This window comes from Micropterus dolomieu, linkage group LG03 (genome assembly GCF_021292245.1).
Source record: "Micropterus dolomieu isolate WLL.071019.BEF.003 ecotype Adirondacks linkage group LG03, ASM2129224v1, whole genome shotgun sequence".
Lineage (NCBI taxonomy): Eukaryota > Metazoa > Chordata > Actinopteri > Centrarchiformes > Centrarchidae > Micropterus > Micropterus dolomieu.
In genome coordinates this window covers 13,376,743-13,389,279 of record NC_060152.1, presented here as the reverse complement: position 1 = coordinate 13,389,279, position 12,537 = coordinate 13,376,743, and the positions used below count along the sequence as shown (strand labels likewise).

Here is a 12,537-nt window from a genome sequence, read left to right as displayed (position 1 = left end):
AGAAAACTGAGCAGTACACATAATAAATAAATAAATAATGTTTAATGTTTGTGTATGGAAACGCTGCCTGGATCTGTTCATGTCTGTATTTGTATTAATCAACTATTAATCCTTGTTTATTGTCTTTGCTAATAAAGATTTTTTTCTTTTTAAAAAGAGAAGGAGTGGGAGGGCTAGTAACTAGTAAGTTCTTGATGTTGCGCATTTTAATGTAGATAATTACATTTATGGACAATAATAATAAAAAAAACTGTCTCCTTAACGGTCATTTTGTGTGCGCGTGCACGCAACAATCCCTCCGTCATTTCTCTGCGCCGGATCTCCTTCTACAACGTGTTGAAGTAAAATTCACGTGTGGGCATTTTACTGTACACAGTGCAAACAGAAGTAAGGCAAAAAAGGGACATATTAATCGGTGAGTATGTGAAGACTTGTTACTGAGCTGAGTAGGAAAGACTTATTCAGACAGTGTTCATAAACGAGGTCTTAGACTTGTCTGGAAACACGACATGCGGAGTTGAGTTTATGTTCTGTGTAAAAATGGTCCTAGCAGCTTATGCTGTCATTACTCTGTAACTGCCAAAGCGTTTGAACGCGTTAATTAATGTTTAGGGTAAATAAGTCTCCTGCAATGTAATTTGAATGCATATGAAAAACCAATAAACTAGCAGAAAGTACAAGTGAATATATGTAGCTATGGTGAACTGAGAGTAATGTGTGAGACTGCTTTTGTGGCCTCGCTCTTGATCACCATTTAAATAAGACAGTGCTGACTTTTTTGCTAGTTTCTCTTCTTGACAATCTTTGATTAACTGTTAGTCAGGAGCTGATATCTACTTCCCTCTAATCACTACCAAGAGTCTTCTACCAAACAAACTTGTGTATATGGAATTATTATAGGGACTCTCTAAGACAGTAATGGGACTCGCAGTACAATTTTTATTTACCAATTTGTTAAGAAAAACAGTTTTAAGACAGTTGTCTTATTACAGGAATTAAGATCTAAGTCATATCCGAGTCAGTTTTTCTAAACACATGGCTCACTTTTATTTATTTTTGTTTGTGCATTTTTACAATTGATTTAAGTTACATTGATTGAGATCTAATCAAAATGCATGTAGGTTGCTCAAACACTTTTTCAACAGTGTATTTACATAGCGATAAGCGATTTACATAGTGATTGGTCAGGTTAAGCCATAATTTAGTTAAATGAGGATAATGTTTAAGGAATGTTGTGGAATTTACAACATACTGTTACTTTGATTGATGGATAGAGTTATCAGTCCTTTCAGAAATTCATAGTGCACCATAAAGCAATCACCAAACCAACAGACAACTAGCCTACGATACCAAAACATCAGTATAATGCATATTATAAGACAGTGCAGCATCCTCTCACCCAGAGGTTCAATTACCTTTTGTTTCACAGTTTATTCAGCAATTCAATACTAGTTAGCACAAATGATCTGCAGGCCCAGTTGGTTCAGGGGGTATGCGAATGCGTAGGTATATGTAACGTTTAACGGTTCACCCGATCCTCCCTGATATGAAGTTCTGCAGTTTCCTGCTTCTGGCCAAATGAGTCCCAGTCACCTCTGTTCATAAACATTGATATTGCCATTTTGCACAGGCTTTGAAAGGATGAAACATAATTTTCCTCTGCTTTTCAGGGTGTTTGTGTAGCTTGGAGTCATGGGTCGGAAGTTGGATCCCACCAATAAGGTGAAGAGAGGGCCTGGGAAAAAATCCAGGAAGCAGAAAGGAGCAGAGACAGAGCTGGCCAAGTTTATAAATGATGGTGATTATTGTTCCCTTTATATCAGCTATTTATAAAGACACACGTTCAGTCTAGAAATCTATGCTGTTAAGTTTAGCAACAACCACTTTATCTTGCATCATTGTGGCTGGTTAGTCAAAGTGTTTATTTTCTGTTTGCAGAGGAAACGGGACCAAAACGCATGTCCAGTAGATCCAGGAAAAGGTAAGAGGTTGACTGATTACATAACATGAAATAATATTACTTGTTTCTAAGTTGCTCATTCATTCATTGTCATTTTACAGAGCTGCAAAAAGAGTCCAAATTTTGAAAAAGCCTAAAGATTCTGCTGTGGAACAGCCCAAGAAAGGTAACTACGTCAGTGAGGTGAATGTGGTTGTGATTTTTTTTTTTTTCTGTATACACAAGTGTAGATAATTACTATCCAGCAGCTACATCGAATTTAAGGATATGTATGTATTTGACTTGCAACTGTAAAAGATATGTGGTGATCTGTGGGTGTTTTTTTTCGAGGCTCTGTAAAGAAATCTGTTGTTTGTAAAACCATTTGCAGGGTCTGGTTTGTTTTTTAAGGGAACAACAAAAGTTTTAAATAGAGAACAATTTCATAGTATTCATTGTCCGTTTCTTTTTTTCAAAAGGGTTCACTGACGAGAACAGTAAATGGTTGATACCCGCAAAGAGGAAGCGCAAAATTGATGAACCCGAAAGTGAGGATGACAGTGATGATGAGCACTGGGAGGAAGAGGAGGATGACGAGGATGAGCAGCAGCAGCAACAGCAGAAGAAGGGAGGAAAAGACCAAGGAAAGAAGGGTTCTAAATTAGCAGTGAAAGAAGAAGAGGAGGAGGAGGAGGAGGAGGAGGAGGAGGAGGAGGAGGAGGAGGAGGAGGATGATGATGATGATGAAGAAATGGTTGATGACTATGGTACAGTTGATGACAGCAGTGGTGAGGAAGCAGCTAAAGAAGAAAGTGATGGAGAGGAAGTAAGTGAAATGATTCTGCTGTAACTATTTGCCAACCACCACTTTGTTGTGTTTTCTGTAGTTAAGACTGGAAAGTTGACTAAAGTTGTGATTCAAATGTTGAAATTTGCATTTTGATGAGAATTTGCACTGATTTTGTTATAGAGACTTAAAATCCCATTCACTTTTGATGCGTTAAAACAGTGCCATTGGAAGTTGTAACAGAATCATGGGGTGTATCTTTCAAAGTTTAAGGGTGGTTAATGTGGTAAATATAAAGTTATTATAATTCTGTGACTCCTTGTTTTTAGCTTCTTCCTATCGAACGTGCAGCAAAGAAAGCGAAAAAGCTGAAGGAAACCATGGCTCTTGGGAGTGATGAAGATGACGACGATGATGAAGAAGAAAACGACGATGATGACAACGAAGATGATGAGGAAAAGAAATCGGATGCTGACATGGATGAAGAAGACACAGTACAAACCAACATAGATGATGTGGATGAATTTAGGCTACCTGGGGCAGAGGAAAGTGCGAAGGAAGGTGAGCGACATTCAGTTTTGTTTCTAACAAGATTGCTCACTTTTAAATCAGCGAACGTTAGTGTTTTGCAAGAAGTCTAAATCTTTTTTTTTTAACTGCATTTTCAGGTGTCCTGCCTCTAGACCTGAAGACGATCCATCAGAGAATAAAGGACAACATTGATGTCCTTTGTAATTTCTCAGCAAAAAGGGAAGAAGGGAAAGAGAGAGCAGAGTACCTCTCTCTCCTGAAGAAGGATCTCTGTACTTATTACAGCTACAACATCTTCCTCATTGAGAAATTAATGGACATCTTCCCTCTTTCAGAAGTGGGTTATTTGTCTTTGTGCCTATAGTACTGATTTGAAGTGCAGACTTGCATTACAGTGCAATCCTCTTATAGTGATCATGTCTGTCTGGATCAAATTGATCACTATAAGCAGATGATTATTATAACTATTTGTTTTCTTTTTCTTTCTAATGCAGATTACTATCTAATATATATTACATGAATATAAAGTAATGATTGATGATCTGTCTCAAGCTTTTTGATCCATATAAGCAGTTGGTCATTGTAACTGATCACTACGAGCTGTTTCCACTGTAGTTTGAGCATGTGGCTTTTGTAAAGACCTGATTGAGATTGTGTTGAGTTAAATGACAAAAAAAATGACTGTGTGAAAACAAAACATTGATGTTTATTTTTATTTTTCTTTCTTGCTCACAGTTGGTCGATTTCCTTGAGGCCAATGAAATTCAGAGACCTGTCACTATTCGGACCAACACACTGAAAACAAGGAGGCGGGACCTTGCACAGGTAACCAATTACAGTATTTTCAAATGTCAATTTTCAAATATGCTTCATAGAATTTCAACTCACTAAAAAGCTAAATTAGTGTTTGTTTCCAGAATTTAGCAACATCAAGGAAATAACTCATTAAAAATATGAGTTTGATAAAATCTACAGTTTAGTAGCAAAAAAGTTGCAGGGCATATAGGTCAGACATATAAAGAATGGTCAGACAAAACGACGATTTGAGCTACAAATGTAAATGGATCAATATGTGTTATTCCTTGTTTAGGCCTTGATCAACAGAGGAGTGAACCTTGATCCACTGGGGAAATGGTCTAAAGTAGGTTTGGTCATCTATGACTCCTCAGTACCTGTAGGTGAGTTTCAGTACATTCACGTCAACGACCTGACTTGAGCTATTAAAGATATTTATTGTATAATATCTGAGGCAGACTCGAACCACACAACCTTTTTAACTGTAATTCTTTCCATATTTGAAAACAGGTGCAACCCCAGAGTATCTGTCTGGTCAGTACATGCTGCAAGGAGCCTCCAGTTTTCTGCCAGTTATGGCGCTCTCTCCACAGGAGGGAGAGTTAGTGTTGGACATGAGCTCAGCTCCAGGAGGCAAGACCACCTATATTGGTAAGATGTGCTGCAGTTATACTTTGTGTAAAAGTTAGTCATTTTATGAGGTGTTTGAAACTGTGTAAACTAGACTAGAGCTGCAACTAATGATTATTTTAATTATCAATTCATCTGCTGATCATTTTCTCAATTAATAGATTGTTTTTGTCTTGAAAAATGGCAATTATAATTTACCGGATGCAGACATAACTTATTTAAAATTCCTTGTTTTATCCAACCAACAGTCCAAAACCCAAATATATTCTAAAGAAAATCTTGAAGTAGTGAATTGACATTTTTTAAATAGCAAAATAACTGCTGATACATTTTTCGTGGATGGGCTAAAGCCTGATTTGCCAGTCGGCAAGCTCAGCGACCGTCAGGCTGTGATCAGGACGACGCATCAAATCAGCTCCCTGATGCATTGCTGACACATTGCAAACGCCAGCCATATATCTAGCATGCCAAATATCTGGAAGAGTCAGCCGACTCCACATCCAGCCAATGAGAGCAGGCAGCTGGCAGAGCAGGCAGCTACTTTTTCACCGCAAAACACTTTTTACTCCCCTCTGTAGCTCAGACGATCACTGCTACTTGCGTGTGCTAATCTATTATTTCACCCATATCCTCTGTCTTTTTAATTGCTATCTTTATAATAACAAACAGCTGTTCCGTGCATAGGTTCGCGTCATTTCCCGTTTGAAATTTCCTGTGTTTTCTTGACAAAATGTGGTTTGGAGTCGTTTGCAGCTAGTGTAGTGTGTGACCCCCTGACACCTCACGTAGTGTGAACGCCACAACGACTTCAAGACTCCCGTCACAAGACGGCAAGTTGTGTAGTGTGAACGGCACGGCGATTATGTAGTCTGCACGAGCCTTAAGCGATTTATTGACTCCTTGTTTCAGTTGTAATGTAGACCAACGCATATTAAGGCAAATGCAAAAATAAATAGTTTTCTCAGATGCAAATTAAATCTAATTAACAATATATGTGAACGTTCCACCCTTAGCTCAGCTGATGAGGAATACAGGGGTGATCGTTGCTAATGACGCCAACGCTGAAAGACTGAAGAGTGTGGTGGGCAACATCCACCGTCTAGGGGTTACAAACACTGTCGTCTGCAACTACGATGGAAGGCAGTTCCCAAAGGTAACATTCATACATCTGTAGAAGGACATTATCTCTGTGGTTTACATTTATTCTAGAGTTTTAGTGTACTGACTGCTGAAATGTTGCCTACAGGTAATGGGTGGGTTTGATAGAGTGCTGCTTGATGCTCCGTGCTCAGGCACAGGAGTCATCGCTAAAGATCCAGCAGTGAAGACCAGTAAGGTAAAACACCATTCACTGTTTACGTACACATTCGTATAGATACATACTTTGGGTTTTAAATAGTGTTTAATACTTTTTTCCCCTCCACCCTCCAATTTCCTGATAGGACGAGGCAGACATCCATCGCTCTGCTCACTTGCAGAAAGAACTGATTCTATCGGCCATTGACTCTGTCAATGCTGAGTCCCCTACGGGAGGATATCTGGTCTACTGCACATGTTCAATAATGGTATGTGTCCGATATGCAACTAATTAAAAAATGTTGTTTTGTTTCATGTCTTCTACATTCATTCTTAGGATTATGTGTTGTTTGAGTAGGGTCTGAAGTAGCAGAAAGTCTTGGGTATTGATCAAAATGTATTCTACCAGGTGGAGGAAAATGAATGGGTGGTGGACTACGCTTTAAAGAAAAGGAATGTCAAATTAGTTCCCACTGGACATGACTTTGGCAAGGAAGGCTTCACCAGGTAAATAAGGTGATTAATGTATTTTTTCACCAAGAAAAAGTACTCTGATTGTAAACTCTAAAATTATTATTATTATTTTTTTTAGGTTCAAAGAACGTAGATTTCATCCTTCTCTGAAACTGACTCGGCGATTTTACCCTCATTCCCACAACATGGATGGGTTTTTTGTGGCCAAGCTGAAGAAATTCTCCAATGTAATTCCAACTGCACCAGCAGGAAAAGGTAACACTCTCTCTTATGAGCCCCATACCAGCTTTCATCATGATAGCTACCTTGTTTAACATGAACTCATCTTCTGTGCTGTGCTATTTATTTAGAAGAAGAAAACGCAGATGCTTCTGAGGCGACAGTTGTTACAGACTCCCCTGAAGAGAAACCATCCAAAAGTGTCAAGACAAAGAAGATTGTCCCGGGCAAGGCAGGCGACTTAAAGAAAAATCCCCGAGCCAACGGAACAGCAGCCAAGACGGTACCAAACATCAAGCCAAAAGGCAAAAAGGACTTACCAGCTGGACCAAAAAAGGCAAAGGTCGCCAAGATAGATGGAGAGACTGTGAAAGGGGCAAAGGCCAAGAAACCCGCAGTGAATACAGCTGATGAAACTAAAGCATCCAAGGCTGACAAAAAGGAAGGGAGCAGATTTGAGAAGAAGCAGGGCAAAAAGACAAAAACACCCAACATGGCAAAGAACAGAATAGGAAAGAATAAATTCCGAAAGTTGAAGCACATGTTGGAAAAACAAGAAGCAGAATGATGGTGTAGAGTGTGATAAACTACTAGATTACGTAAGAGCTTTGTAGAGCTTCCTTACGGACCCAGATCACCTCCCTTCAGCAAACGAGTATTCAGATTGGTGTGCTCTATTGTCATTCCAGAGCAGCTATACTGTATGTGTCATATTATTGTAATGCCCATGTACAAATGAACTTTATGATGTTCTCACTGAAGTTGGGGTCTCCCTTTTTTTATTTGTATTACAGAATATTCATTATGTTTGTCTTTTGATTTAATAGCAGGGTGCAACAGCTTCCATAAATCTGTGAAACATAATAAATCTTTTAAGATGCTTTTTCTCATCACATGCTTGATTCCTCATTCATCAGTGGGATTCTTAATTTGTCTTTTAGGTGTCTTTCAAGCCAGCTATGGAAACACTTCTAGCATCTAATAGCTTTTACTTGACCAACTCTAATCACCATTTGAAATATATTTTGACTTGTTAATTTAGTTTTAATTAGTCATACTTCCAGATTCAGATATCTATTGAATTTTGACTAGTAACTATTTTTTTAACATGTAAATGTATGTCAATTGAAATTAGGAGCACTACGCTGAAGGTAGGCTATATGGAATATTTTGTTCCAACTAGTCCTCTTGTGAATTGAAAAATTCACAATTTCATCTAATCCTTTTGACCATACACTTTAAATGATTCATTGTTATAAGTCAGAATGTAATAAGAAATGTCTTAAATTTCAATTTTGAGTAATCTGAATGAATAATTAGATTTATCTAGTAAATCTCTGTAAATCTTTAAGGGCATGAGTTTTTACTTGAAAATAAATATAAGTTTAGATGGGAATTTGCACTGGAAAGTCTGCTAGTGCTGTCAAGACTGTGGAAACAACCAATTAGACTGGTCCATTTTGCACCGGAAGCTGTGTTGTTTACATTTTCTAAGATGGCGGCGGGGATGTATTTGGAGCATTATTTGGACAGTAAGCTGTTTGTTGTGCGTTTTAACATGTTAACAATATTTCAACCTGGTTAACTGGTTTTATACTTGGTGTTTAGTTGTGTAATACAGCTCCTGGCTGACCCGTGAGCGGAACCGACCGCTTTAACCGTTTTCAACGGTCAGCGGATTTAGGCGCAGTCTATTTGCTGGGAGATTGCACCGTAGCGAAGAAAGGATGCTGTTTCAGATCGTTAAGCATACATACTGTACCGGCCGTGCTAACCTACTTTAAATTCACTTAACAAGCAAGAGTTAATAGTGTTTGTGCACCTTTACTGCAGTACTTGTGAATGCTAGTTTAAGCGCTATCCTTAATGGCAGCCGGAGCATCCTCTAGCGCATATGATTAAGCTAGCTGTCCTGCTTGCATCATTACTGTGTTTTCATGTTGATTTAACTGAAAGTGGGAGTAAACTGTTTGTCCCCCCCCCCAGGCATAGAAAACTTGCCCTTCGAGTTGCAGAGAAACTTCAATTTGATGAGGGATCTAGATCAACGCACAGAGGGTGAGAACAATGAACTGTTTAGTTAGTGTGTAATTTAAATGATCATGATGTCCTCTGCACACCACGCCAGGTGTATGTCTCATCTTTAAACAGTGTGATTTATGCAGTGGTTCCTCGAAAAGGATCCCAAGGGAAGTCTGAGGGTATACAAAACGATATGTGTTTTTTCTTCTCTAATGTTTGCCTTTATCTTGTGAAATACTGCATAACGTTAATTTGACTTCTTCAGGCCACTCATCCTTCAAATGAAACATTTCAGGACTGTAGAGTCAGTCTTTGATCGAACTGCTTGCAAATGTCCACAGCAACGCCCTAATGTGATGTGGGGTCTCAAGTAAATTCAATCAACTGAAGAGTTCACAAGCCAAAATGTTTGGGAACCACTGATCTGTATCAGACTACTAGTGCAGTGTACCTCCTAACAGTTTGTAAACATTTCTAAAGAATAGCCTTGTGGTAATAAATTTTGAGTGATTTTTAAATTGACAAAATATTGTAGCCAGTATCCTAGCTCTTTCCTGTTAAGTATATTGTCATTGTAACTATTTTGTGTATATTTGAGACACATTCGTTGTACACCTTGACTTTTTATCACATTGGTAACATTGACTTAACAGTTACAGTGTTTTAGAGGTTTACTCCTTGTCTCTCTTTCAGATCTGAAAGGACAGATAGACTCTCTGGCTAAAGAGTACACAGCCAATGCCAGGACTCTTTCCTCTGAGCAAAAGCTGTCCATACTGAGGCAGATTCAGCAGTCTTACAGTAAATGCAAGGAGTTTGGAGATGATAAGGTGCAACTGGCCATGCAGACCTATGAGATGGTGAGTATCTTATTAAATATTAATCTGTAATATGAGTGGGATAACCTGGACAATCAATTAAACCACTGTGCTGATTGTAAATGAAAAATGCACCACAGTCAGTCTGCTGAAGTTGTATTTTCTGCAGGTCGATAAACACATCAGACGTCTTGACACAGATCTGGCTCGGTTTGAGGCTGACCTGAAGGAAAAGCAGATTGAGAGCACGGACTATGATTCCACATCTAGTAAGGGGAAGAAAGGTGTGTGTCCGTAATATTTGCTTCATATGTTTTTCTTTTGAGAGGTGGGAAATCAAAAAAGCAAAACAATGGTAGGTCAAAAGCCTGATAATTCATCGCCCATTATAGAAATTGTGCAGAAATAATATGATGAGGATTCCACAAAACCGCCCGAATTATGGGTGAACATATAGGTATACTGAATAAAATAAACATTTTAAAAAATTGTAATTAAATGTGTTTTTTTTATTTCCCTATGTTGCTTTTATGTAAAGCACTTTCAATTGACTCGTCATTGAAATGTGCTACACAAATAAACTTGCCTTTGTGTAATTCCAGTTGAGTCCCGACAAAAGGAAAAGAAGACTGCTAAAACAAGATCTAAAGTGAAGAGTTCAGATGAAGATGGCAGTCCCAAGAGTGCCCAGAAGAAAGTCAAACTCCTTCAGCCGTACGTTGTGTATCTACTTTCCAGCTTATGAAGTCCAAGTGTTTACTTTTAATGTTTGAAGGTAGTTTTATGATCTGACTCCCATTCTCACTTGCAATTCTTTCTCCACATCATCAGAGGAGAATTCAGCAGCCCTACCACCAACTTTGGGAATGTGCACCCATCTGATGTTCTGGACATGCCAGTGGACCCCAACGAACCCACCTACTGTCTGTGCCATCAGGTCTCTTATGGCGAGATGATTGGCTGTGACAACACTGATGTGAGTTTTGTGTTATGGCCCCAGCGTCAGTCGGGGTTCACATGTTGTGCTTTTTGGATTGTAATTTACTCACATCATTTTATATGTTCCTGCAATAAACTTGATTTTTAGGTGGGTCCTAATATTGTGAGGGATTCGATTTGAGAATTTAAAATTACATGAGATAAACGCTACAAAAAGGTCACTGACATTGCTCTTTATTTTGGTTTTGTGGGTAAATAATGATAAATCAGTTGCACAGAAGAGGTGGAGAAGGACGAAGTGGAAAAGCTGTTACTGATGTTGTGAACTGACGGAATAAAAGAGGAGAAAAGTCACGAAAGCTCACAACATGGTGCACATGGTGCATTGCAAATATAAGTGAACAAGACAAATATATATATATATATATATATCACAAAGAAGATGTATAATAAAATACAAATAACATTTATGTAGTAAAGACAATAATTAGAAACAATATTGAATATTATAGTGAACACATTGGCATTTGTACAAACTAGAATGTGTTTATGGTTTTATATGTAGTTTTGTACCTTGTGGATTTTGTACTTGTTTTTCCTTCTGCAGGTTAGTTGCATTGATTTAAAGTCATATTATGTCTTAAGGGATTTTTCATTTCCAAGACAGCAATTCATAGGCAAAATGATAACATGTTACAGAAAGAGGAAAGGTGAAGTTTTGGTATAAATATGTGCTAAAATGCCCTTTTTGTGACATTTCGCTTATAAAGAATTTAAAACAATTCATCTAAGAACACAGAAAATGCTTTTATTAATTTCATGAGACCTTTAATGTGAATGGCCTGTCACAAACAATGATTTTATGTGTGTATTTATAAATCACATTAACATTAAATGCCATCACAAAGGTCAACAACAAGATACCTTTATGGTGCCGACTTTAAGACTATGGAAGAAGAAGAATGATTTTTTTTTTTAAATAGACATTTTAATAATGTTATATATCAATAATCAGTTTTTGTACATAGAGTACATGTACACCCTCTCCCTTAGACATATTTACTAGATGCTAACCACAAAGAGGTTTAGGAGGCCTGCAGTCTTGTGCCTCTTCCTCTGTAGGTAAGGTCACAGATGACAGCAAGTAATTAATTAGCTGATGCCACACTAGATGTACAGTTTGTGATGTCTGTCCTTGAAAAGAATGATTTTGTTTTTTGATTACATATTTTGAACGGTTTTGTCTGGACTAAGTGCTCCATCTGCAGGAATACTAAAGGTGCATTATCGCTTTTTGCTTTTACTCCAGTGCTCCATTGAGTGGTTCCATTTTGCATGTGTGGGCCTGACAACCAAACCAAGAGGCAAATGGTAAGAAACTCATTGATTGAGGTTGTGATGTACTACCCTATATTCAATGTGTGTGTGCAATCAGTAAAAGTGTAAATTATTTCTCAGTCACATGAGTCAACTAAATGTTTTTGCTGTTTTTTTTATCTATGCCATGCAGGTATTGTCCACGATGCTCTCAAGACAGAAAGAGAAAATAAAAACAGCTGGTTTACCTGGAACAAAATGTGGACAATGATCAGATGATGAAAATTAGAAGAATATTTCTTCATTAGTTACTAGAATTTTTTGTTTCTCATCTTCCTTAACGTTTGGTGCTTTTTCTTTTGGTTTATGTAATTTGCCTGGGTATGATGCAGTGTGTGTGTGTGTGTGTGTGTGTGTGTGAGAGAGAAGGAGCGAAGTGGTTACAAATGTATTTAAATATTGATTTTTTTTTTAAACGGTTAACAATAATTTTTTTATTTTTATTTTTTTTAAAGTTACCTTTGGTGCTCTTATTATGACTTTTTTTATTATAATTTTTTTTTTACGAGTGAATAATAAACACTACAACTGCCCCTAATGGTTTAACAATTGCAAGTCTTCACAATACTTTATACTGTATTCACATGTACAACTACAAAATTTAAGTATTTTCTCTGAAAACAGTTTGACCATGGGTCATTTTTTTGCTTTGTTGTATAGTTAGTTTCTTGTGCCTAGCCTTGCAACACTAGTTTTAAGTATATCAAGTG

The 12,537-nt window shown here is 37.7% G+C and overlaps 2 protein-coding genes across 4 annotated transcripts; both read left to right on the top strand.

The window, feature by feature from the left end:
* Window positions 1-296: 296 nt before the first annotated feature.
* nop2 (NOP2 nucleolar protein homolog (yeast)) lies at window positions 297-7,566 on the top strand. Its single transcript, XM_046046049.1, has 16 exons — window positions 297-415; window positions 1,671-1,798; window positions 1,939-1,981; window positions 2,062-2,126; window positions 2,419-2,765; window positions 3,056-3,287; window positions 3,395-3,594; window positions 3,993-4,082; window positions 4,348-4,435; window positions 4,563-4,703; window positions 5,696-5,835; window positions 5,929-6,018; window positions 6,125-6,247; window positions 6,388-6,485; window positions 6,571-6,707; window positions 6,803-7,566. Exons 2-16 carry the CDS (start codon window positions 1,693-1,695, stop codon window positions 7,237-7,239), a joined length of 2,337 nt encoding a protein of 778 aa, XP_045902005.1. The 5' UTR covers window positions 297-415; window positions 1,671-1,692; the 3' UTR covers window positions 7,240-7,566.
* Window positions 7,567-8,102: 536 nt separating this feature from the next.
* On the top strand, window positions 8,103-12,360 carry ing4 (inhibitor of growth family, member 4). Of its 3 annotated transcripts, none has more exons than XM_046044765.1 (8): window positions 8,103-8,203; window positions 8,658-8,729; window positions 9,387-9,553; window positions 9,681-9,795; window positions 10,114-10,225; window positions 10,343-10,487; window positions 11,760-11,821; window positions 11,961-12,360. In XM_046044765.1, exons 1-8 carry the CDS (start codon window positions 8,167-8,169, stop codon window positions 11,998-12,000), a joined length of 750 nt encoding a protein of 249 aa, XP_045900721.1. In that variant the 5' UTR covers window positions 8,103-8,166; the 3' UTR covers window positions 12,001-12,360. The 3 variants fall into 3 exon arrangements, with proteins under 3 accessions (XP_045900721.1, XP_045900722.1, XP_045900723.1); XM_046044766.1 differs by lacking the exon at window positions 8,103-8,203 and adding an exon at window positions 8,375-8,429; XM_046044767.1 differs by lacking the exon at window positions 8,103-8,203 and adding an exon at window positions 8,395-8,413.
* The last annotated feature ends 177 nt before the right edge of the window (window positions 12,361-12,537 follow it).

Coding starts and splice junctions, on each gene's coding strand:
- nop2 (XM_046046049.1), top strand. CDS start 1,693: ATGGGTCGGAAGTTGGATCCCACCAATAAGGTGAAGAGAGGGCCTGGG. Junction 3,288..3,394: donor AGAGGAAAGTGCGAAGGAAG/GTGAGCGACATT, acceptor CTGCATTTTCAG/GTGTCCTGCCTCTAGACCTG. Junction 4,704..5,695: donor AGGCAAGACCACCTATATTG/GTAAGATGTGCT, acceptor TTCCACCCTTAG/CTCAGCTGATGAGGAATACA.
- ing4 (XM_046044765.1), top strand. CDS start 8,167: ATGGCGGCGGGGATGTATTTGGAGCATTATTTGGACA. Junction 9,796..10,113: donor ATCTAGTAAGGGGAAGAAAG/GTGTGTGTCCGT, acceptor GTGTAATTCCAG/TTGAGTCCCGACAAAAGGAA. Junction 10,226..10,342: donor AAAGTCAAACTCCTTCAGCC/GTACGTTGTGTA, acceptor CCACATCATCAG/AGGAGAATTCAGCAGCCCTA.